Here is a 23908-nt window from a genome sequence, read left to right on the forward strand (position 1 = left end):
AAATCAGGCCGGGGGGGACGTGTCCATGTTTAGGACCTCCCCCCCACACCCTCCACCCGTCACCATGACAACAGCCTTGGATGGATGGTGGCGGTGGAGCATGCGGAGCTCACAGACAGGTGTTGCTGGGGTTTGCGCATCGCCCGTGAGATCGTTGGGCAGGATGGGAGCTGCGAGAACACCTACGCAACCCCGACATTTAGTTTCCCATGTATTCTGCAATCGTGCTTCTCGTAATACGGAATTCAATTAACGCTGGAAACCGACTGAACGTCGCAATGGTGCACCACTCGGGCTCCATCCAGTCCTTCAAGCAGCAGAAAGGTTGGTCGCTATATAATGGGATCATTACGCGTCCGGTAGTGATTTGTTTTTGAGCTGAGCGTGATGTGTGGTGACTTTTCTATTCTAGTTAAATAGTTTACTGTGATGAATGGCACTCGGAGGCATCGGGCTCTGCACTTACACTGACGCAGAGTTGGAGGTCTTGCAGCCTCCTGGGATGAAGCCTGTTTATGAACCTTGTGCGCTTTCATATTTTAACCACTAGTTTACGTTACATTGACCTATAGGGCATCATTTGTTTAGCAGGATCCAATTAAATTAAATAGATGCAATTAAAGCAAATAATAGGTTACACCTTGTATTTTTATTTATCAGATATTTTTTTGTGTTTAAACCGTTTTTGTTATAATACATCTGCATACAAGACGTGGCCTTCTGATCAGTGCATATTTTTGGAAAAGGTTGTTTTTTGTATCATTTTGAACTTGCAGTGAGCTTTCAGGGAGCTATTAAAAAAACCTGCACAGCCATACAAGCAAGCAGTGATTGCATTGCATTGTGCACGTGATTTGAGGAAGGATACACATTGTTCCGCACAAATCTGTTCAGGAGGATGCAGAATAGTTTGTGCTAAAGGTGAAGTAGCTTGCCAAGAATAGCTGCACTCAGGCTTTGACAGATTTTTTTTTCAAGTGATTTGAGGCTGTTAAATGTTCCTGTCCTTCAGTCTCCAAGTTATTGAAAAAAGCAAGATGAGACAAGACATCAGATTCCAGTTCATGTTGGTGTCTATTTGGCATATTTGCTTTTAGGAACAACCACAACCACATTTGGTATCAAAGTGTTCTGTGAAAGAAAGATAATTGGTCTCCAAACACTGGAGCAGATTTCTTTCAAATCTATAAATAAATAGCCATCAAGTCATCTATCTGAATCTTCCATTCCAGCTTGATTACACTGCTGCGCCAGTATTGATTTTTGACCCTAAGTATGGGCTCTTTAGAGAACACTAGTGATGATTTAATACTGTGTTAATTATTCATGTGCTGGTTGTCTAAATTTAGAAAAATAGTGGAGAAATTTCTTGTTTCCGTGCTGTCGCAGGCTCATAAACGGGGAGCCATGAGCTCTTTTTGTCGAGGCACCTGGCTGAGGAGGATGAAAGGGTCTACCCCCTGGCGTCTAATGAGAGGACGCTGAGCTGATGAGTGAGGGATGCCCTGCTGAAAAGGGTGATAGCTTATCTGCTGCAGCTCCTGTCTCTACGCTGGTTTTAAGTGTGAAAACAAACTAGTTGAACAAAAAAAGAGCAGGTTATTTTCACTGACAAGTAGCTCTTTATTTTCTACCTTAACCTACATGCACAATAGGGACTGACATGAGTCCATAACGGTTTGTTTGGAAATCGTGTGATCCTATTAACTTCAGTAATTGTATGAATTGGGTTCCATGCAGTAATGATGTCTCTTTCCACTGACTTCAGTCCAGCCAAAAGGAAACAAATAGCACAACATGATATCAGATTTATGCAAAGAAAAATTCCCACTACAGGCCTGAGGGCCCACTCAATATTTCAGCGACCGCTAAGTGCACCATTAAATTAAAGGCAAAGGAGGTGAATGTTAGCTCACTAAGTCCTGCTGAAGTCAAAATATATTACGCTTTCAAATACAATAAGCAAAACCTATGTGAGAGCCTTAAAATGCTTAGAGCTGAGTGTAGCGTTGTGCTTCTGTACATGAAAAGCTTCTTATTCTGAGCGTTGCTGGAGCTAAGCCTTTATTGCTTTATTGGTAATCAGTTGAATCTGAAAATTGATTCTGAATCACCTGGAAGCCAATATCAGGTGGTTTACATGGGAGTTAAATCTTTCTCCAATTTTCCTTTTTAAAAAGCTCTGTTAAGCTGCTACTGAGGAAACATATTTTGGGTGAAGAACACAAAGACTTAGAAAAGGGACTGATTATGAAAATAAGAAGATAAGAACCTGAGATGAGGGTATTTTTCTTCGCTCGGTTGGTTAAAAACTAGAAAACACAGCTCCATTTGGATGACTCACAGCCATCTGATATTACCTTCCATGAGCTGAGTGCATTACAAATGTTCTTTGGCAGACTTATCATAAAGTTGTTGTTGAAACTTAACGACACACTCAGTGTCTGCCAGATAAAGGGGCTTTACTCAACATTCAGAACATTAATACAACAACAAATATTTGCTATGTAAAGACATAGTGGAGTAATGGCGTCCTGAGCAGAGATGGAAGTCACTCTCCCTCTGTGTGTGTTGTAATCCGAGCCTCTCTGTTCTTTGTTTTAATAGCCGTGCTTGCATGTTATCAGACGCCGATGGCTGCGACAAAACGTTAGTATTTAATGAGTTGGGGAACAGTCTGTGAGAGCCATGTGGAGGCAATCCCAGTATATCGAGTACACACTACTACACAATACTACATATGAATACTCAAGTCAAAGCTTTGGTCATGCTTCTACGTGTATTATTATAGAGTTTCAATGATTAGTCGATTGAAAAAATAATAATAATTGGAAACAATTTTGATATCTGATGAATCATTTAAGACGTTTTTCAACAAAAGTGGTTCTATGTTCTCAAATGTGAGAATTTGACGCTTTTTCTCAGTCTTACATGATAGTAAATTAAATAATTTGGTGTTTTGGACTGTTGGTTGGACAAAACAATACATTGGATGACGTCATATTGTGTTGTAGAATATTGTAACAGCTTTTTTCACGATTTTCTGGTGTTTTATAGAACAAACAATGCTTTGATTTGCTGAGAAAATGATCGTCAGATTGATTGATGATGAAAATAATCGTATATCATCCCGCACTGTTAAACCTATTTACAGCACTAACAAGCAACTTCACTTATAGTTTCTAAATAATCAGTATTGTATATCAAGCAATATCCTGCTTAAATTCCTTATGGAAACAGTTTATAGATTAGTGTGTGTGTGTGTTAGTGTGTGTGTGTGTGTGTGTGTGTGTGTGTGTGTGGGGGGGGGGGTCGATGGGTTGGTTCACTGGAGGCTGAGAGTCCTGTCCTCTGTTACACTTTCTAACTGTGTGTGTGTGTGTGTGTGTGTGTGTGTGTGTGTGTGTGTGTGTGTGTGTGTGTGTGTGTGTGTGTGTGTGTGTGTGTGTGTGTGTGTGTGTGTGTGTGTGTGTGTGTGTGTGTGTGTGTGTGTGTGTGTGTGTGTGTGTGTGTGTGTGTGTAAACCTTTGATTGCACAGTCCTAAGCGGGCCACCTGTTCTCTTATGCAAGCGGGCAGATGGTTTTATAGATACAGACATTCATTTCAGGGCAGATTTGGGAGAGCACATACACAGTTAGTATCATCAGTGATTTATACAGGCTGCTGTAGAATATTATCAGTTTTATGGAAGTTGTAAAAATTATGAAATTGTAGCATGCCAGGTAGACAAAGAGATTAGAAAAACACAAAACAAAGAAGCTTCTATTGTTCTGCATTCTGTGTGTGTGTATGTTCTCGCAGTTCCCGCCAGCTTTAACACTTTTGCAGTCTTTAAATAGTCAGCGGTTTTGTTGCTAGGTTATAAGAACAATACAGAAGTTCTTCTGGAGCCAAAAGTTTTTCTACAGTTTAATCCCGTCCGCCAAAAATACTGATTTGGGCGATTCTTGGTGGAACTGAAATGTTCTGCAGTGACCTTTATGCGTGTTAATGTTTACCGGAGACAATGCAGTGTGCATCCCCTGAGGAGGTGTGCACACAGGGACACACACAGCTTTGAGAGGCTTTGCGGAAAATCCTGTGACGTAGTAGAAATCACAAGCAATCAGGGGACATAAGAAGATAGTGAGACATTAAAGGAGCGGGGATGAATGTAGAGATTGAGAGAGAAGGAAGATGTTTAATCTGCTCAAATGATGCAACCCAGAGGTTTTGCCAGGATTGTATAATGAGGTCCTGAATCTGTTTAAACCGGGGTAAAAAGTGCCAGCGGTTGGGAGGTGTGTTCACGGTCACACTGTCGGCCAAGGCTACACGTGATGGACAGACTGGCAACGATGTCTGTGCAGCAAATTATTAGTTATTTTAGACTGTTTTTACTTGGATATTTAATTTTTGTTTACTGTTACATCCACTTTGACTCCATAAAATAAAACATGAATGAGCAAACAGGTGAATAGTTTTATGCTCACTACATAGAGTTATATTTCAAACAGACATTTATTAGTTTTTAAGGTCAAGGCAGTAAGCCGTTTTGTGATATTTACACTGTATCCATTAGCTGCAATATATTTCATAGCCACTTCATTTAAGTCAGGAGTTTCAACAAATGAGATTTCAATAGTTAACCATAATTTATCATTGTTAAATGAATGAATGAGTGGACATATTCGTATTTGAGTGGATAAATTACTGCTAGATCATGCGGGGGAAGTCAGATTTTACTATTATCAAACATGGAAACATTTTGAAGCCCTATGTAACAATGCTTTTGAATTTCTACGTCTTGTATTGTTCCGATTTAATATGTTTTTTCTTTAGAAAAAGTTTAATTCAATATATTGTGGCTTTAAAGGGGCTGTACTTGACAGTCAGAACATTATTATAGCAGCAAACAACTATTTTCTCTGTAAAGATAAAGTGGAGTAATGATGACTTGATCAGAGAAGGTCACTCTCCCTCTGCGTGTGTGTTGTAATCTGATTTTTCACTGTTGTTTGTTGTGATAGACCGTCCGGCCATGCGTGCATGTTAGTCCATATGACTGTGAAAAAAAATGGTATTTTGCTGAGTGCCAAAAATGGATGTGTCAGTGGGGCATTTCAGAAAGTACTGGCACTTTATTTCTTCCTGTTCTTAATAGAAAATACAATTATATAATATTCTCCATGAAATCTGAAGCTACAAACCTGCAGTCAGCGAAAAGGGTGCTGAAGTTATTCTTTCAGCTCTAGCGTAAAAGATAGCTTTACTTAAAAAGAAAAAAAGTTTTCCTGCTTGGTGCTCCAGGGATGCCTCATAATTCATACTGGTCTTTGGTCGGCGAGATTCATCGGTGTGCCTCAAGTTCTCAACATGTAACACAAGATATGTGGCTGTTGATGATACTGTTCTAAATTCTGCCTGTGAGCTCTGCTCCGTCTATGTGTTGTTTGATATGGTGCCAGGCAGAGGATGAAATTCACTCTTAATTGCTTAGTGAAGGTTTCTGGAGAGACTCGCCTCAGTCCTGCCTCCACGTGATCATTTTCATAAACCCACCGCAGCACTGTTTTGAATCTGCTTCTCTAAGAGTTTTTTTTTCTCCTTTGCACACTCGTTCATAGTAAGAATCCTCTGCAGTCTGGAAGGGAAAGGCAATAATCATGTTTGTTGTGCTTAAAAAGGTCCAGATGCAGAATGTTCCTCAGTTGAAAGCTGTGATGCTGAAAGTGCGAATGGGCAGAACATGCATGAATTATTGAAGTCATAGAGTAGAACGAGGAAACACAGAGGCATGATGGGAAACAGCCCACTGACCTGAATTCTCTGTTTGCTATTTGTACAACCTCCTTGGCTTTTGATGCTTAAGTTTCTGCTCAGGTCTCTCGTGGTCATTGTGGACAAATGACTAAAAACAAAAATCTCATTTGTTTGTTTTTTTTTACACATATTGGATAGTTGTTTTTCATTTTCACAGCATTGTTTTGCTTCTTCTCATACATAACAGCTAGCAATTGATCATAAAATCCTTGACGTTTCTAAATTAAATGTTTGTTCTTCCAGCTGGCTCAGACTAGATTGGTGACAGTTGCATAGAGACATATAGAGGAATCGTGCTCTGGCACTGCCAGGGATGTGCACTTTTTATTACAGAAATAATCAAGAGGAGCATAACATGCAAATAACACAACCTACGTTCTGGGTGTTTGTTCCAAGCGAAAACATTAGTACACAGTATACATTCACAATATATCATACCCACACACATGCACAGACCAAAAAAAGACAAAAAACTTTAAATCTCACTTCACAAAACCGTCATGGACAAGCTGCCCAGGAGAGATTCAAATCCCAGATCACGACCTTCCCTGAATCTCGTCCAGCTCCGCGTCAGATGAGCCTGAGATTGTGTTTGTGAGAGCACACACACACACACACACACGCACACACGCACACGCACACGCACACGCACACGCACGCACACGCACACACACACACACACACACACACACACACACACACACACACACACACACACACAGGGTTTGTCGTCAATGCCCTGTGTCATGCTGATGCAGAGAAAAAACTGAGGTGTTTTTCCTTTCATCACTTCACAGTTAGCGTCTACTTTATTATTTCATTTCCTCCTCTCTGTGTGTGTGCAGGACTCATAGCAACAGCCCACAGACTCCCATACCAACTGGCACACACACACAGGATTAATTTTCTCCTGATAAACCAGTTTTAGCCGGTGCGCAGTGAGATTAAACACAGGATTTCACATTAGATGAACCCTTTATATATTTATATAGACTTACACAATGCACTGTCTTTAGAATGTGATGCACAGATGCTGTCACTGTGGGACAGAGTTCACAGTCTGCCTGCATTAGTAAATTAGAACAGGGCAATGATAACCATAATTATATCCTTAATTTAACAGAGTCTGAGGGATTTGACCAGTGTTTTTTTTTTTTTTTTCATTTCTATGAAAGCAATTTTACACAACGCCAACTCTGTCTAACATGTGAGTCTATTTTAAAATGCTAGATTCCTCAGGGACCACCGAACCTCACCCCTGCAGGCCCATTAGCTCGCTCTGCTGTGATGTATCATCCCAGACATGCTGAGCCTCGCCGATGTCTGTTGGGATTATCTAGACCAGCTAAATCCAGTAAATGCACCTCTGATAATATATACACAACAGCAGCCATGTATCGATCAGCATAATGGAGCGGAAGCGGGGCAGGTGTATTAAATAAGAATTGAGGCTTTTTCTTCAGGCTTCTGGACTCTTGAGTGGAAGCACACAGCTCTGAATTACCAGCCGGTCATAAAGCATGTGGCTGAGAGAAACAAACCCTCTTGCTCACAAGACCATAAAATCTCTGGTTTCTGAATTTCATGGCAGATGTAATTGGCACAATATGACTCTTTAATGATAGCCTGGCAATCTACACCTCAGTATTGATGTAAAGTATTGGATTTAATGAAATTAAAAGTAACTAAGGGGAGCTGAATGCCTGTGAACACTGTAGAAATAATTAAAGCACCGGGAAATCATGCCTTGTTGTTCGCCGGAAGAGAAATTAACTTTAATTGACTCATTTAAAGTTTACTCGTCGTGTTTTGTGCTGATTAATCACCCTCTTATGTGTAAAAGACTTTTATTTCCAGCTATTTTTCTAAATCTGTCTCTTGAGTAGAGTGAAATCCAGCTGCAAGCAGAATTTAGTCTCGCATCAAGATTTCAACAATTTTCACTTTCTCAATTATTCATCGTATAGCTTTTAGCTGGAGCTCACTACTTTCATTCATTTCATATCTGTGGGACAGCACAGGAACTAAACAGTATGATCACTGGTTCCCCTGGGCCCTCGAGCTCATATCTTTAACTAGCTCCCTCTCACTCTTTAGCACTGGGGGAATCCCACTGGGATCATTGTCATGAGAGTGAGTTATTGCGTAGCTTGCATTGAGCCTCAGGGTGCAGAGACTAAATTATCAATGCAGCTGAACATTTCAGGAAGGTCATAGAGAATTCCCCACCAGAGACGAGAGTAAGTCACGTTCCCATTTGAAAGGGAGCGCCTTCAATTCATGAATAAATGTCAGGAGCTGCTGCCTGGTGTGAAGGTCAGTTGCAATGGTCGGCTTCAATTGCTGGACATTCATTATTTATTTCCGTTATTAATCGAGTTTCTCTTTACAATTAATCATCACAGTATTATTGAATCAATCATCCAACGATCACCATATAGTTCTTTTATCACTGGAATAACCTTGTAAATGACCTTTACTGGTGTTAATAAAACAATGACATGCTAATAAGGACGCGCAAATGAATAATGTTATTACGTGTATCTGTTTTTAAATTGGTTGCAGCACTAGCGTATGGCTGTAAGGTTTGTGGTGCACCATCATGCGGCTTGTCTTGAGGTATTGAGCTGTGTGATGATGGAGGAGGAGTGCTAGTGGTTTTAATACATTCACCACTGTAGCCCATAAAAGGATGGACCAGTTGATGACTGAAGTGATTTCTCCCTCCCTCCCTTTTTCCATCTACTCCCTTGTCATCAGTTCATGCACTAGATCTACTGGGTTTTCTTAAATGTTATTTTCCTTCCCTCTTTATGTAATGGGCCATTTATGCCTTTTTAAGTGACTCATGTTTGTTGTTTCATCTTATTCCGAGTTTATGTTGAGATCTTACTTCAGCATGTTACTAACATTCTTAATTCACTGCCCAAGTATGCATTATTTAATATGAAAAAGATTATGTATATACTGTATAATACTAGCCTGGCATCACCCGACTAATTGCAGATGTGTGTTCATCTGGGCCCTCGCAGTTCATTTTTTTTTTCAAGGGGAGTTATCAACGGTGCAGAGCAAAACACTGTTGGATGCAATTCGATAAACCTACAACCAATCAATGCAACTAAATGACGGTGCTTGCTCAGTGGAAAATATTGGCGGCCTGGGTCACAAACTTTTTTAAATTGCAGCTAAATCATAAACTAAAATGTGTTTCTGAAAACATTTTATGCGAGAAAGGCAACACAGTAGCAGAATATTGAGTCCTATTTGATCAGCCCTGCCTGGTTTGACAGTGTGAGCATAGTAAACTGCGCTGAAACAAGAGTGTTATATTATGTATGAGTGTGTGTTGTGATGAAGCATTATCTTATTGCCATCAGCTGTTTTACTGTTAAGGGACACTCCCGTGATTTAGTGTAAAGCCCAGATCAGACTAAAGACTGAATCGTGACGAGATGGGATGAGTTGAAACTTGGTCTGCAACAGTTTCGTCTTGTCATGAATCTGTGGTCTGAACTGGGCTTTACACTCTCATAAAGTCACTCACAAGAGCCAGATTTTCAAAAGAATGGTTCAAAATGAATGTAGCAGAGGCAGAGACACCCGACTCTTAGTCCCTACTGTAGATGGGCCAAGTTTCGAAAAAAACACTGGATCCTACATTTCCCATAATACAACCCGCCTGCCTGCTGAATGCTCACATCTTCCAATCCCAAAGGCCTCAGTGTTTTTTGGTTTTCTCTTTTAAATCTGTTGTGAGGGATAATGGATAAACCTGAAGACATCATCAGGGTTCTTATCACTGACGTTATAAATCTCCTTTCACAGCTGTATTGTCAACTGTTAAAATGAACTTGTGGAGTGAAGTGTCCCTTTATGCTCCCATGTAACAGGCTCATTCATCAGCTGCTGCACTCATACAGATGCACAGTGCAGCCATAAAAAACTGAATTCTCTGCTGATACCGCAGCACCACCCCTACCTCCTAATTATGTAATACGTTTTTATTACTGCACCTTAAGTTTCTCTGACTAATTTTATTCACCAGTATAAGCATGCAGACATGATACAAACAAAATGTATAAATATGATAAAATAGATAGATTTTTCACAAATCTGCTACAGGGTCTTTTATTTTACTGTCATTCTTAATAAATGTTTAAAGTGACTAGTGAAATGACTTCCCCTCTACTTCTGTCCCTCTCGTCCTCAGGAATGCACACCAGCATCAGCGAGATCCTGAAGGAGAAAAGCCTGAAGCCGTCTCGCCGCAGCCTGCCCTGCCTGGCCCAGAGTCAGACTCATCCAATCAACCTCAACCACTTCCTGTCTGTGCCTCTGAGCCCGGAGCCCAAACCAGAAGTCGAGGGTCTGAGTGAGAGCATCAGCACCTCCTGCAGCCTCCTGCCCCCAAAGACAGGTCAGTCTGCTGAGAGGAACGTACCAACGTCTTCCTGAACACCATCAGTGGATAAAATGATTCATGAGAGAGCGGCTACATCAGTCTGCATCACTGTTACGTGTTGATTTTAAAGTTAACCTTTCAAAGTATCTGCAGTGGTTAGTCAAAATACTTAATGGATAATGCGATACACTTGAGTATCGCAATATATTAATAATATTAATACTGTATCGATTCTCAAAAACACAAATAGATTTTTAATTACTATCAGCACTTTGACTCTTTCACGTCAACATAACAATGTATGCATAAGGTGCTGTGTTCTTTATACTATGACAGTTTCACAATTTATCATATTGCTTACAGATATAAAAATATACTGATATAAAAATAAAAGAGTATATATATTATATAAAATATTTAGATACAACAAGTTAGCCTCTTACAGCAGATCCACATAATGTCTGTGATGAAAACTGCTTATTTCTGTGTATCCTGAGATGGTTGCAACACAGATTTTCATAATTCCTGTGATAGTCGTGTGCACAATATTGATCGAGCAGATTGTGATAATCCAGCAGTGGATTTAGAAAACACAATCGCATGTGCCTGGTGCACTTTCAGAGGCAGTGAGACCGTGGGGCGGGGGGAGAGAAACTGTTGTGGCAGAAAACAGGACATCACATTATAGATGGCTAAAAAAATGCAAATGCCTGTTGAAGTAGGAAAAGAATTCCAGCTTATTAATGTCTTCGAGAACATTCAGAGGCCCATGCAGCTCACCTCGACATGTTGGCATTTCTGTGACCTTGAGACGTCCTTTGCCTGACACTTTGATATTTTCGCTGCTGAGTGCAGTGTGCAAAAGAGAGAAGCGAGAGGCAGTTTCATGCAGATGAGGCAGCACAAGGTGAGGTGTTGCTATTTCGGTGAAAGTGTCTCTCTGTCGTGCTGAAAATAGACATCTGAGAAAAAAGGTCTGTTTTCTGTTTGGTCTGAGGAGTGAGCAGACAGAAGGAGGGAGTGACGACAGACAGATGAGCTTCCCACCTGTGTGCACTGACAGGGGGCTGGAGAGTTAACCCAAGATGTGACACACGTTTGGTTTTACTGTCTATGTACACATTTCACTCTAGCCTACAGTTACCTGATCAAATATGTAACACCTCATACTGGAAATAATTCAGTTGATTCACATCGCATAGCTTTTACTGCTGGCTGTACACCAAATTGTCCCTTGGGGATAATAAAGATACCTTGAACCTTGATTCTTGCAGTGAAAACACAGCACGATCCTGCAGTGTAGATTCAGACTGCTCTCTGATTCTCTACAGCGGCCCACATCGGCCAAAGTTCTGAGTCGTTTTTCAGCACAGTTGACACTTTTAACACCAAATACAAATGGTCTGAATTGGCTTTCAGTGTGGAGGAAATTCACATTGAAGTCTGAAAAAAAGACATCAATTCTCACACACCGCAAACAACTCCCCCCACAACCTTCTGGACTTTCAACACTAAAGAAAGTAAAAAAAAAGGAAACTGTCACAGCTAGTGATTCTGCATTAACACTGAATTATCTCGGTCCAAGGCCCAATAATGTGTTCACACAAAATACAACCCATTATCTTCTAGAGACTCTGATTTAACTGCAGTTACTTAATGAAGCTGTTCAGTCTGGATGCTTCTGTGATTTAAATGAAATGCTAAGTATGTAGTTAATTTCCACACATTTTTGTAATAATCATCAGTGTTAGTCATTGATATTGTTGAAATCATTGAGATTTTTTACGTCTGATTTCAGCACAGCAGTATAAAGGCGTTCTGCCTGTAGTCACACTGATCTGGTGGTAAAGGAGACACATTTGACTGGAAAAACGAGCCGAGCTGTCACACAAAACCTGTGCTGTGAAATGATGCATCTCTCCATAGCTATAGGGTGTAGACTATGTCCATGTCACGCATTTAGGGTGCATGTGTTATGAAATTTAGACATAGGCAGATGGACTGTTATATTCACTAAATCTACTTTCCTCCTCAGAGAAGCAGTACATACCACACTGAAAATAGAAAAGCTTCCGTTGTGTGAAAGAGTTATCGCTCGTCAATAAGTCCGACTTCTTCTTGTTTGTGACAAAGAAAGGCAATCTGGTTAGTTTTGAAAACAATCTGGAAAAGGATGTCTCAATGCAGTCTGCATTGTTTGTGTTGCCTCACAGTGTGGGTTTAACTGAATTTTACTTTGTTTATGCACATCAGTGTGAAGAGATTCAGAAAGGCAGGAAAACATGATCGGCCCGGTTTCAACACCCGTGCATGGAACTGTTAAACTGCTTCAGGGTGTCGTTCTCAAACTGGCGCCAACATTTAAAAAACTTGGATTTAGCTCAGATCTCATTTAAATGTTGCCAATTGGATTAAGGAAAATATTCACTTGAGCAACGACAAAAGACTTAATACGGATAGGATACCTTGTCTTGTTACCAGTTCAATAACTGTGTCGTTGACCGCGCTGTCTGTGTCTGTGTGCAGCAGAAGCGGGAAAGGATCAGTACGTGGAGGAGTCAGAGGTGACTACGAGTGAAACAAGAGCAGACCAGTCATTTCTGCTACAAAAGCCTGCCACCCGTGCTAAACTAGAGGCCCGCACAGACTCACTTCAGGTATCACGCTCCCAGTAATCCACAGTAATTATCACAAATGTTCACTGTGTTACATTTTACACTGAGAAGCTTCAAGCATAAGCAGTCCTGTGATCAGCATCCCTGCATCTGAAATTCATAGATGAGATCTTGTCGCTACAGGGAAAGAATCCAGCTAATTCCTCTGGGCTGTTTTTCCGAGATGGGAAAAAGCGCATCGACTACATCCTGGTTTACAAGAAGTCCAGTCCACAGGTGGAAAAGAGGTGCACCTTCGAGAAGAATTTACGGGCTGAGGGTCTAATGCTGGAAAAAGAGGTAAAAAGAAACCCAACAACTTTTATTTCTTTTAATTCTCAGCTCAATTCTCAAACTTCTGTTTCTTTTTAATCTCAAAGCCCTCCTTGACAAACAATGACATCATGTTGGTGAAGGTCCACGCTCCTTGGGATACGCTTTGCAAATACGCAGAGCAGATGAACATCCGAATGCCTTTCAGGTGACCGTAGTTAGAAAAAAAGATTAGAGTGTGAAGGTCTGTTTTTTCCTCAGTGGCTGGCAACTTCATCCAGTCTCTCTAACTTGTCTTTTTTTTCTCCTTTAAGGAAAAAATGTTACTTTACGGACTGGAAAAGCAAAACCTTGGGCAGGTAAGTAACTTTAAGGTGGAGGATTATTTTTCTTTGTTGCTGTCTGGAGGCAGGATGCTGGATGCCTCACTGTCTCTAATGAAATTCATGAGCAACACAGCTGCGAGGCTTAAGCCGTAATGTGAGCCGGAGGTGGTGTTTTAAGACGAAAGTTATCTCTCAGTGAAGAACTCAAACAGAGACATTGAGTCAAGCAATCATCCTTTTTAACCCGACCACTGAGCGAATATTAATTAGTCCAGAATGAATCAAAGCCTTACACAGACCATGAGTGAATAAAGAGTACGTATGAAGTCTGGGGTTAGATTTTTAAATAGTCACCCCCTGAGTGCAGCACTGATGAGTAGCAATAACTGAAGTGTTTGGAAAGTCGTTCAAAAATCAGTGATTAAGTGCATTTTACTGTTGTTTCGTTAAATTGATGTGATTAATTAAACTTTCCAACCTTTTCACAAAGCAAAGCATCCTGCATTACAGGCACATCATTAAGAGTATGATACTGTAACACTGACGGTGCTTTTCTTTAAAGTACTTGCAATCTTTCAGTCAAACAAATGGAGCCGCACAGACTGATTAGCATACTATTTTTAGAGAGACACACTTTGATGTGATATGATGAGTTGTGCAGGCTCTGCGCAGGGCTCATCTAACTTACATCTCACTGGAATGCAGAAGAAACAGTGCAACAACAAATCACTGAAAGAAGAAGAAGGCCTTTGATTAGATAGATAAGATACTGCATGTAGATCTTAATTACCGGTATGTAAAGTCTACAATCCCTCTTTTCGTTAAATCACCTTAAAAGAACATTTTCCCAATTGAGTCCTTACTAAAAGTGATCCAAGTTTTACATGAACTCAACATCAGAGCAGCTTTGGATGTCTCACACAATATATTTTTCATTTTGCTTGTGCTTCTCTCACTGATTTGAAGTGGCGGGACTCTCAGCAGATTAGCAGAATTTTTGACTTTTAAACTCTTAATAACATCAAGATTGTTTTTCCATCCGGGGATGAGATGTCTGAACCGCATCAATGATGGCAGACGTTTATGCGTACGCTTTGAATGAGCCCATTATAAAGCTCTGATCGGGCAGCAGTTAGTGAAGTGGGATATTACTGGTCATGAAGGACGGCTGGTTTCTTTATCCATCAAACTGCAAACAGGGTGTGACTCATGTTGCTTCCCCCTCATTGGCTCTGTTTTGAACAGAGCTCATAAATGTGCCTGTTTTAGTGTTTTATGATACTTCAACGCATGCGGACTGATATACTATATCAATTAGAGAATTTTCAATACCAGTTTTTTCCTTAACGCATATTGAAGGGGCAACCTATTTGCCACTCTTGCAGGACATAAAGTTTCTGTACTCGTGCTTGTCATAAGGCAATGAAGTCCAAAGAAAATCCAACAAGGAAACGAGGCTGATGTAAAAAGGTAAAATGCTGCGAGTTATACTCAAAATATAATCCACATTGAGCGAAAGCAAAATCTTGGGTATCCGTATATATCTGTCAAATCAAACTCATTGACAAAAAAATACTTTTCTTATGCCTAAACGATGGTTGAGCTCCGGTCAGAACATTTTTGCTCCCGTCCTGCTCCGATAACTTAATTGCAAAGCTGAGGTGCCCACATTACTCATTTATTACAATTCACAACAGTAAGCTGTGCTTTACGGCAGTATCAATTTGTGATAGCAGGACAAAATAAGAGAATAATAAAACCATATCTACTGAATAGACATTGATTATATTAAGATAAAACAAAATATCAGTTATCACTAATCATTATACATTTAAGCAAAAATAGATATTAACTAATCAGCCACAAAATGCAAAGCCTCATGTTCTCTATGGCGCTAACACATATCAACCAATACCGTGTACTGATCTGATACCAGTGCGTCGAAAAAATACATGTGTATTATTAACAGCTGTATGCTACTAACCCGGTATGAATGTGATATGATTGCTAAACATAGAGAGAATGAATGCCATAGAACTTTCTTTTATTATCTAGATTGGCAGCCAGTCACAATAAAAAGGGACATAAATAAACTACTTTAAAGTAGATGAAGTCGTTTTTATCTGTGCTAAATAATGTTGTGTCAGTTCGGTGCATAGAGCAGTATCGGAGGCATTTCCCATACTGGTATTGGTAGCGGAACAACTCTAATATCGATAAACTATCACTAATACATTATGAATACAAATACAGTAGTCAGTAGACCCCTTAAAGTTGGAGGTCACAATATGGATAATACTTTTTTTTACTTGTTTTTTATTTTCAGTACATTTTAATGGTCGTGCTTGGAGGACACACACACACACACACACACACACACACACACACACACACACGCACACACACACATAGTGAGCAGACAAAAGTCACACAGACAAGAAAGACTCTCCTGTCCAACTGAGAACAAAGCACTTTTGAGTCTTGTGTGAGAGTGTTTTTCCGTCATTGTGAACAACGAGGTCATTTCGGATTTCCTCGGAGAAAAATCCACCCGAGTCGTAAATAGGCTTTATGTGTTTACTAATGGTCTGTCACTGACTCACGTCCCTGTAAAGCTGAATAAATGGGCCGTGTGCAGGTGATGACAGCTCACTGGGTTGATATCATTACTTTCTGTACAGTACCTTTCATCTTCACAACAAAATTCATAAAATGCTCTCAGGCTGCTGTGTTTTCACTCAGAATTCTCAGTCATGTTTACTCAATCCATATCAGAGCAGAGCCTGATAAATTAGAGAGACATCCGCAGCAAATGTGGGCAAATAAAACCCAGCACACCTGATGCTGAGCTCGACGGATGCCAATTTTGGTTGTTCCTGTACTTTGGATCCAACAATTCAACTATAAAATTTTGTACAAACATTCATGTTGCCCAGATGATGAATCCTAATGGCTTTGGAGATCCCCCGATTTTTTCAGCTAGCGCCGTCATGAGGTTGACGCTGAAATGTGTCTGCAACTATTGCATGAAAGTCTATGAAATTTGATACAGACATTCCTGCTCTGCCTCAGGATGAATTGTAATAGTTGGTGACCCCTTCATTTTTTATGCTGTACTATGTATTTTAAGCTTATTTAGTGCTTATAAGCTAATCTTTTTCTGTACATCCTTGTGAGGCACTTTGCGATACTTTCCTGTATGAAAAGCGCCATATAAATAAAGTTTGATTTGATTTGATTTTGATTAATGACGACACGCTAAACTATGCTGGTGAACATCATACTGTCAGCATTGACATTGTGGGCATATTTGCATACTGTTGTAAGCATTTAGGTCAAGTAGTAAAACCGCATTCACAACCCTATATAACATCTATGCTGGACAACAGGACCTACCAAACTTGCTCTATAACTGTGTTGTGCTTCAAGTCCCACGTTATCTTATCTACAACACACTCTTAGAATGACTACCCATGGACAAGTCAAGACATTGATTTCAAAACACTTCACCTCAGTGTGCAACGGTTTTTACTGAGTAATGTGCTCTTTTGTACCTATTTTTAATTTTCTCTATCTCGACACCTTAAAAAATGCGGGAACCTCAATGATTTGAGCTGGAAAGCTGTTTCTCTCTCAGGCTCACGAGCAACGTGAAAATGAAGAATAGTCTGCAGCCTGAAATGCGTACGTGTGTGTGTCTACTTTTTTTTAGTAAGTGTGAGGTGGTGCGGGCATGTCAGGGTTGTGTTAGGGAAACAAGGAAAGGAGCGACTGTTCCACATCAAATAAAAACTTTCTTCGTGTCAATCTTTGTTGTTAATCCTGTTTTCTCTGTGCATCTGTGCAGCAGGTTTCATCTGAGATGTCGTCAGATAAAAAGCTGGCTTCCCAGAAATCCCATGAAACTGGACAAAGAGGCCTTGCCTGACCTGGAGGAGACCGACTGCTACACAGCTCCCTTCAGCAGAGCACGCATGCATCAGTAAGGAGAACAGGAACACAGTCTTGCATGCCGCCACAGAAACAGATGGTCACATAATGGCAGTGTCTGTGTCAGAAGTGTTAGCTGATTTTCATCCTGCTCTGCAGCTGTCATGTATATTTCAGAGATTTGAGTCGGAAATTCAGAATAAAAAGGCAAGCCGATCATAAATAAGATATCAAATTACAGCAACATATGTGCATGAAATGAAGTTCCTCCTCCTGTCCTTTCTGTTTCATTTTGACGAAACTTTGATGAAAGACATCATCTTTTTTCATTTGTCAATGAATCATTTCCACTCTTCCATCGCTTGTCATCCATCACATTTCTTTTTTTTTTAAATACATATAGATAAAATACAAATACACATATGAAATACAAATAAATAAAAAATGTGTATTGAGTTTTAATGAGCTTTGCATTGTTATTGTCTTTGCTCCCTTTAAAAGCTATGACTGAATGATGTATTATTACGTGATGAATAACTGAAGGAGTGTGCTGTTATTTTCCAGCTTCACCATCAACAATAGACAGACCTTCTTCTCCAATTCCACCAGGAGCAGAATAGTCCACCATGTGCTGCAGCGCACCAAGTATGAGGATGGAAAACCAAAAATGGGTAAGGCACCGCGCCCGCCGTTTTCTCTTCTTGCTTCTCACGTACGGAACAATATTTCCAGTCGTGTCGCGTTTGCGTCGAGGGATTCCCATGCTCATTTATATACAGCGTACAAGTATCCATCATCATGACCTATTTAAGACATTCGTTCACTGAGAAAGGGATGAGAGAGTGTACATATTTTAGAAAATAAATTGTTTTTAATGTTTGTTTCTGTTACTTTTGCAGCTCATAGCTTTATTATTAGACAGAATCAGCTAAATAATTCCAATAAGTGGCAAAGACACAAAAGTCACAATACTTCTGTCTTTATTTCTGTGTTTTTTCTGCTGGTTGCTTTGTGTTTATTGTGTCATGACTAAAACCATCAGTGAAAGAGACTTGATTTTACTGTTAATTTTTAGCCTCCTGTAGTGATAGTAAGGCAGTGAGGGGAAGTATGCTTTTGTTTGTTGTTTTGCTGTGGGATGATTACAATGTGGGCTGCTGCTGAGCTGTCTGTGTCTCCCCACTTGCGGCTGATCCCTCCCCTCCTTCTGGCTGTGGGATCAACAGTTACCAAACTGCCCGTCCACTCCCACATCTATTATCTTGTCTGACTGCTGTCGCTGATTAAAGTTTGGCGTTGAAGGGCTGGAACAGATTTCACATTCATATTTTGATACTGTTGACCACTCTGCTTTCCAACGAATGAGATCAGAACTGCCACAAGAGTGGAAAATCCTTTTCAGATGCATTCCTCCCTGCTCCTGCTCTCTTTATCTACAGTTTTAGTAGGAATGACGATGGAAACGCACACTGTTTTCCTCTGAAACATTACTGCTTCACACAGTACATCACCTACAGTCAATTCAGTCAGTTTATTGTGATTGAGTGATTCTACACAAAGTAATTGTGGCCCAGCTAAAATGAAAAAGGTTATTTTAAAGTGTTAGCAGCTATTTGAAATTCAACTGTTTTTGTTTTAAGCCTTTAAAGTGCTTGTCTAATGCAGCTTGTCAGTTACATAATATAGTAAATAGTTGTGACTTTGGTGGGTTTAAATGAACCCTTGGACCCCTTTCCCAATCATGACTGATACTAACTTTTAAATGTGGTGTCGTTGTGTCTCTTGCTAGTATATCTGCATCCTTTGATACAACATGTTTTATTCTCCTAAGGTATCAACCGGTTATTAGGCAACAACACATACGAGGCTGCATTTCCTCCTCATGAGGTGAGAGGGTTTATATTTGTACTGAAAAGCTGTAGAGATTCACAAATTGTCCGACTCTTTATAATACTGACTTTTCTATTCTCTGTCTCATAAGGGTGGGTACAAGAGCAGACACCCAATTAAGACGCACGGTGCCCAGAACCACAGGCATCTTCTGTATGAGCGCTGGGCCCGCTGGGGAATGTGGTACAAATACCAGCCTCTGGACCTCATCAGGTAATCAACACAGCATCATGTGCTGGTATGGGACACTTATGGGAGCTCTAGTGTCCTGGTTATCAGCCTCATTCTGTCTTTGATCATATCCAGGAGGTGTTGTTTAAAGAGAACACGGAGTTCATCGCTCTGTTTAAAGCCCATGACTATAAAGATATCCAGGTTTCTGCTGTCGGCTTGTTTATCGTTCCCCGACATCCAAGGATGTTCGATATTTCTGCACTGATGGAGTTACTTTAACAGTTAAAGGATGACATCACTTAAGTTTATGGCTGCCTTTGCACTGCTGTATTTTAGCGTGACAAGTTTATACATGTTGGTACACTTCAAATGCACTTCCTTGCCAAGAGTGAGATGAGAAGATCGATACCTCTAGTATGAAGTACAAAGCTGGGTCCATGAGGCGATGAGCTTTATGATTGGAAACAGGCGAAATTACACTACATAACTCTATCACCACACATTTTCAATTATAGTTTGGATTTTGTACAGATTAAACAAACAATAAAACGTTTTAAAGCTGCAGTCGGCAAGTTTGGCAGATCGAGTTGACTCAAATTTTTTAAAAAGTCAAATTTCGAATGTTTCCAACTCTTACACCCCTCCCCCCCTACCACCGACCTCCTCCGCTCTCTCCAATCGAGTGCTCGTCAGTGCATGTGCACTAGACTCCTGTGAGTCCTGTGGAGTACACGCTACAAGGAGGTAGGCTGGCTAACTCACTCATAGGTAGCAACTGCTAATTTAGCGTATGCCTAGCTTGAGGTGTGTGCCTGTGATATTGTAACATGCGCGAGGGGTTACCGCCCCCTTGTGACGTCATATACCAACACACAAAGTATCTAAATTAAGCTTTCAAAAAAGAAACCAAAGAACACCCAATTGGCTCCAACACTGTTACCAAGGTCCCTCTACACTCACATGACAAATAAATAAAGAAGCAGATCTGCTTTATTGCAATACTGTATTTAAAGAGGTTATAATCTATATTTATACAACTACAATCCCTTAAATGACAATGTGAAAAAAATGTGAAAGTGCTCACTCGTACTGACAAACCTGTAGTGTACATCAGCCCTTATCCTGAAACCAGGAACCATTACTGGAACACTGTTGATTTTTGCTCATGGGGAAATTGTTGGGTCTCTGTAAATCAGTGTGGTCTAGACCGACTCTATATGGAAGGTTTCCTGAGATAACGTTCATTATGAATTGGCCCTATACATTAAATAAAATAATGTAATAAATAAAGTGTTTTTGAGCATTAAAGCATGTAAACATGTTCTAACTGAAACCCCTAAATACATGTATGAATCTGAAAATGAGCATAACATACATACCTTTAAATACAACGTTGGCTGATACAGTTAAGCGCCACCGAGCTGATTTACTGAAGCGGTTGTGAAATAAGTGTCTTGCTCAAGGGCACCCTGACAGCTGTGGTTGAGGGAGCAGACCCAGTTATTGATTTGTTTCCCACCGCAGCATTTTACTGTGTGGCCTTACAGCCCAGCAGCCTCTCTATCCATTGGAATACAACAACAGTACAGTGACTTAACACACAACTTCACTGAACATGGTCAGGTTTAATTAACAGTCAGCACAGTTTATTGATGGATTTTAACCACGCTCTCTCTCTCTCTGTCTCTCTCTCAGGAGGTACTTTGGTGAGAAAATCGGTCTTTATTTTGCATGGTTGGGCTGGTACACGGGCATGTTGATCCCTGCTGCCCTGGTTGGCGTTTTTGTCTTCCTCTATGGTCTCTTCACTATGGACTCCAGTCAAGTCAGGTCAGTTAACACAATCTGCGTACCGCATAAGATGCACATATTCCTTTGTATTGATACAAATAGCAGAACATGTCATTTAGAACATGTCTTATTGCTGTAATGTGCTTATTCACTGTCTCGCCAGTAAAGAGATTTGTGAAGCCAACACCACAATCATGTGTCCTATGTGTGAGGACACATGTGAGCCGTGGACGCTGAGCGACAGTTGTGTCTACGCGAAGGTCAGTGCAGTTTTGGTTTTCATCTGTAGTCACAGCATTTAAGTACGTTAGAGTTTCTCATCCTCTTCTAGTGTATTATAAACTTGTTACAAACATTTTTAGGTCCAAAAACTCTCATCACCCCAGAAATTAGAGAGTTTTAAGGTTGGAGTCATGTTCACAGAGATCTTGGAGCTTTAAATGGATTATTTCGAAATAATTTGGAATTTGAAACCAGTTTGTTCTGATAGATAGATAGATAATATATTGAAACAAAAATCAATATTTAAAGGTTTGGTTAGATATTTTTAGAAATATAATTGATTACTTTCTTTTCTTGCCAACCGTTAAATAAGAAGCTACAGCCAAAGGCTGATTAGCTTAGCTTAGCACAAAGACTGCTTGCTCTGTCCAAGGGTAAGACCAAAAATGTTTGTTATTATTTATCATTTCTACACTTTGTTTTTGAACAGATAAAAACAAGATATAAAGTCTGACTTGGGTAGCTTTCGAGGTGCTATTAGCCAGTTTTGTTACCAGTGGACAAAGCCAGGATAGCTGTTTCCACCATTTATGCTAAGCTAAGCAAACAGGCTGCTAGCTGTAGCTTCATATTTATCATACGGACATGAGTGGTATCAATCTTCTCATCTAACTCTTGGCAAGACACAAATAAACTTATTTCCCAAAATGTCAACTATTCCTGTAAAATCAATGTTTTCAGTCTCTTATAAACCCAGGGCATGTGAGTCTCTTGATAAACTGACCTTGTAAGGGCTGCATTTCAAAATACAAAAGAACAAAGATAGATGGATGTTTCAAATGTCAAGGAGACTGTCTTGCCGGCAAATTGGAGGTTGGTGGAGGTTTCAAGTAAAACCGTGGGTGATTTCAACATATTGAAATTAAATCTATATTGAACCTTTGATCTTGGGAAAAAAACATTACCTGGAGCATAAAACCCTGTTGAAAGTTCTCCTCTATGTGTCGTATAAAGAGGATATTGAACTGGGGAACACAGATACACTCAAGAATGAGAAACACTGAAGTGCGAAGTTTATCACAAAATCCTGACATGTCTTTGACAAAAGTGAAGCTGTTGAAATGGAAAATATATCAAAGTCATAACCTAGTTTCTTGCCACCATTTCAGGAAGCGCTTTTTCAGAGCAGCCCTTTGTTTGCTTGTGTTTGTAGGTGACCCATCTGTTTGATAACGGTGGCACTGTGTTCTTTGCTATCTTCATGGCTATATGGGGTAGGTGGAGTCTGTTTTTTTTGTGTCCCTTTTCCTGATTTTGTGAACACTTTGTTGTATTACCTCAACTATGTGCGTTGCCTGATACAAACCCTTCTGGAATTCAAATCTATTTATACAATAGTGTGTCAGTGCTCATACTTTCACTCTGCACTCGACTCCTCCAAACACATAAAGCTTTTCAACAGAGAACTCAATACAGTAAACACTCTGCAGAGCCAATACAGAAGATCTTCACTCCGTAATACATTTGTCAGCGAATAAATCACGGTCAGGTTTCTCTGATTGAACATTTGCACTTACACTCCCTGTGCCATCCTGATGTAATTAGTTCAATAATTAAACATTTCTCCAGGGCAGGCGGTTATCGCTTGGCTGTCAGGGTTGTCGAACTGTACCATGATAGCGGTATATTGCAGCTATGGTTCCCCAGCTATAATATATTTGTACTATAGAGTGTGAGCAGTGTTTGGCACACATCCATCTTTCTGCCAGCATGGTAAATAATCACCTGTGCCCAGAGGGAAGACTTGGCACATTGTGTTCCATGTTTAGGCTAAATGAAGGCCAAGGAGAGCTGGAAAGCCAAGGGAGGTCTAGCCAACCTCGCTGACTTGAGGTTGGCAGCAGCTTTGAATCCTGCATGAAGGCTTTTGGCAATGTGGACCAAAGTAACAGTACTTCACCACTGAGTGAGTGCACTCTAGGTCTGCTGTATGTGAGCGTGTGTGTGTGCAAGAGATAGAGATGAAAAATTGGTTTGCCCAAAGGGACAGAATGTAGGCATCTGAGAAGGCTGCTTTTCTCTGCCTTAAAACAAAAGTGGGTCAAGCTATATTAAACTTCAACATCTTTAACAGCAGTCAAAGTTGTTCTGAAGATTCATATTCTGGTGCTTTTTAAGAACACATTGTGTTCACATGTGTTGACAAATAACACAACCAGGGCTGCATGGGCAATTCGCTTCAGTTAATCTGCTGATAATGCTCTCAATGAATCGTTTAGTCTAAAAAAATGTCCAAAATCCCATGGTGATGTCATGGATATGCAGCGAAGTGAGAATCTGCCGAGGAGGGATTTTTGGGCAGTTTTGCTTGAAAAATGATTTGATTGTATTGTTTTCATCTGGTCTGTGTGTTCTTGTTCCTCTTGGAGTATTTCCAGA

General features: G+C 40.2%; 1 protein-coding gene across 2 annotated transcripts in view; it reads left to right on the forward strand.

Annotated features, from left to right (window-relative positions):
- Positions 1–260: 260 nt before the first annotated feature.
- ano3 (anoctamin 3) overlaps positions 261–23908 on the forward strand; it is a gene marked incomplete at its 5' end in the record, with an annotated part of 29413 nt that continues 5765 nt past the window's right edge. The window contains 13 exons of one of the 2 annotated variants that reach the window (XM_083916086.1): positions 261–324; positions 10018–10224; positions 12736–12866; positions 13008–13163; positions 13244–13344; positions 13451–13495; positions 17310–17444; positions 17957–18063; positions 19224–19279; positions 19374–19495; positions 21152–21286; positions 21411–21507; positions 22683–22743. In XM_083916086.1, coding sequence (XP_083772212.1) covers positions 279–324; positions 10018–10224; positions 12736–12866; positions 13008–13163; positions 13244–13344; positions 13451–13495; positions 17310–17444; positions 17957–18063; positions 19224–19279; positions 19374–19495; positions 21152–21286; positions 21411–21507; positions 22683–22743 — 1399 coding nt within the window. The remainder of the gene's footprint in view (positions 325–10017; positions 10225–12735; positions 12867–13007; positions 13164–13243; positions 13345–13450; positions 13496–17309; positions 17445–17956; positions 18064–19223; positions 19280–19373; positions 19496–21151; positions 21287–21410; positions 21508–22682; positions 22744–23908) is intronic. The other variant, XM_083916085.1, reaches the window with a different exon arrangement.

This window comes from Echiichthys vipera (assembly GCF_963691815.1).
Source record: "Echiichthys vipera genome assembly, chromosome: 7".
Classification (NCBI taxonomy): domain Eukaryota; kingdom Metazoa; phylum Chordata; class Actinopteri; order Perciformes; family Trachinidae; genus Echiichthys; species Echiichthys vipera.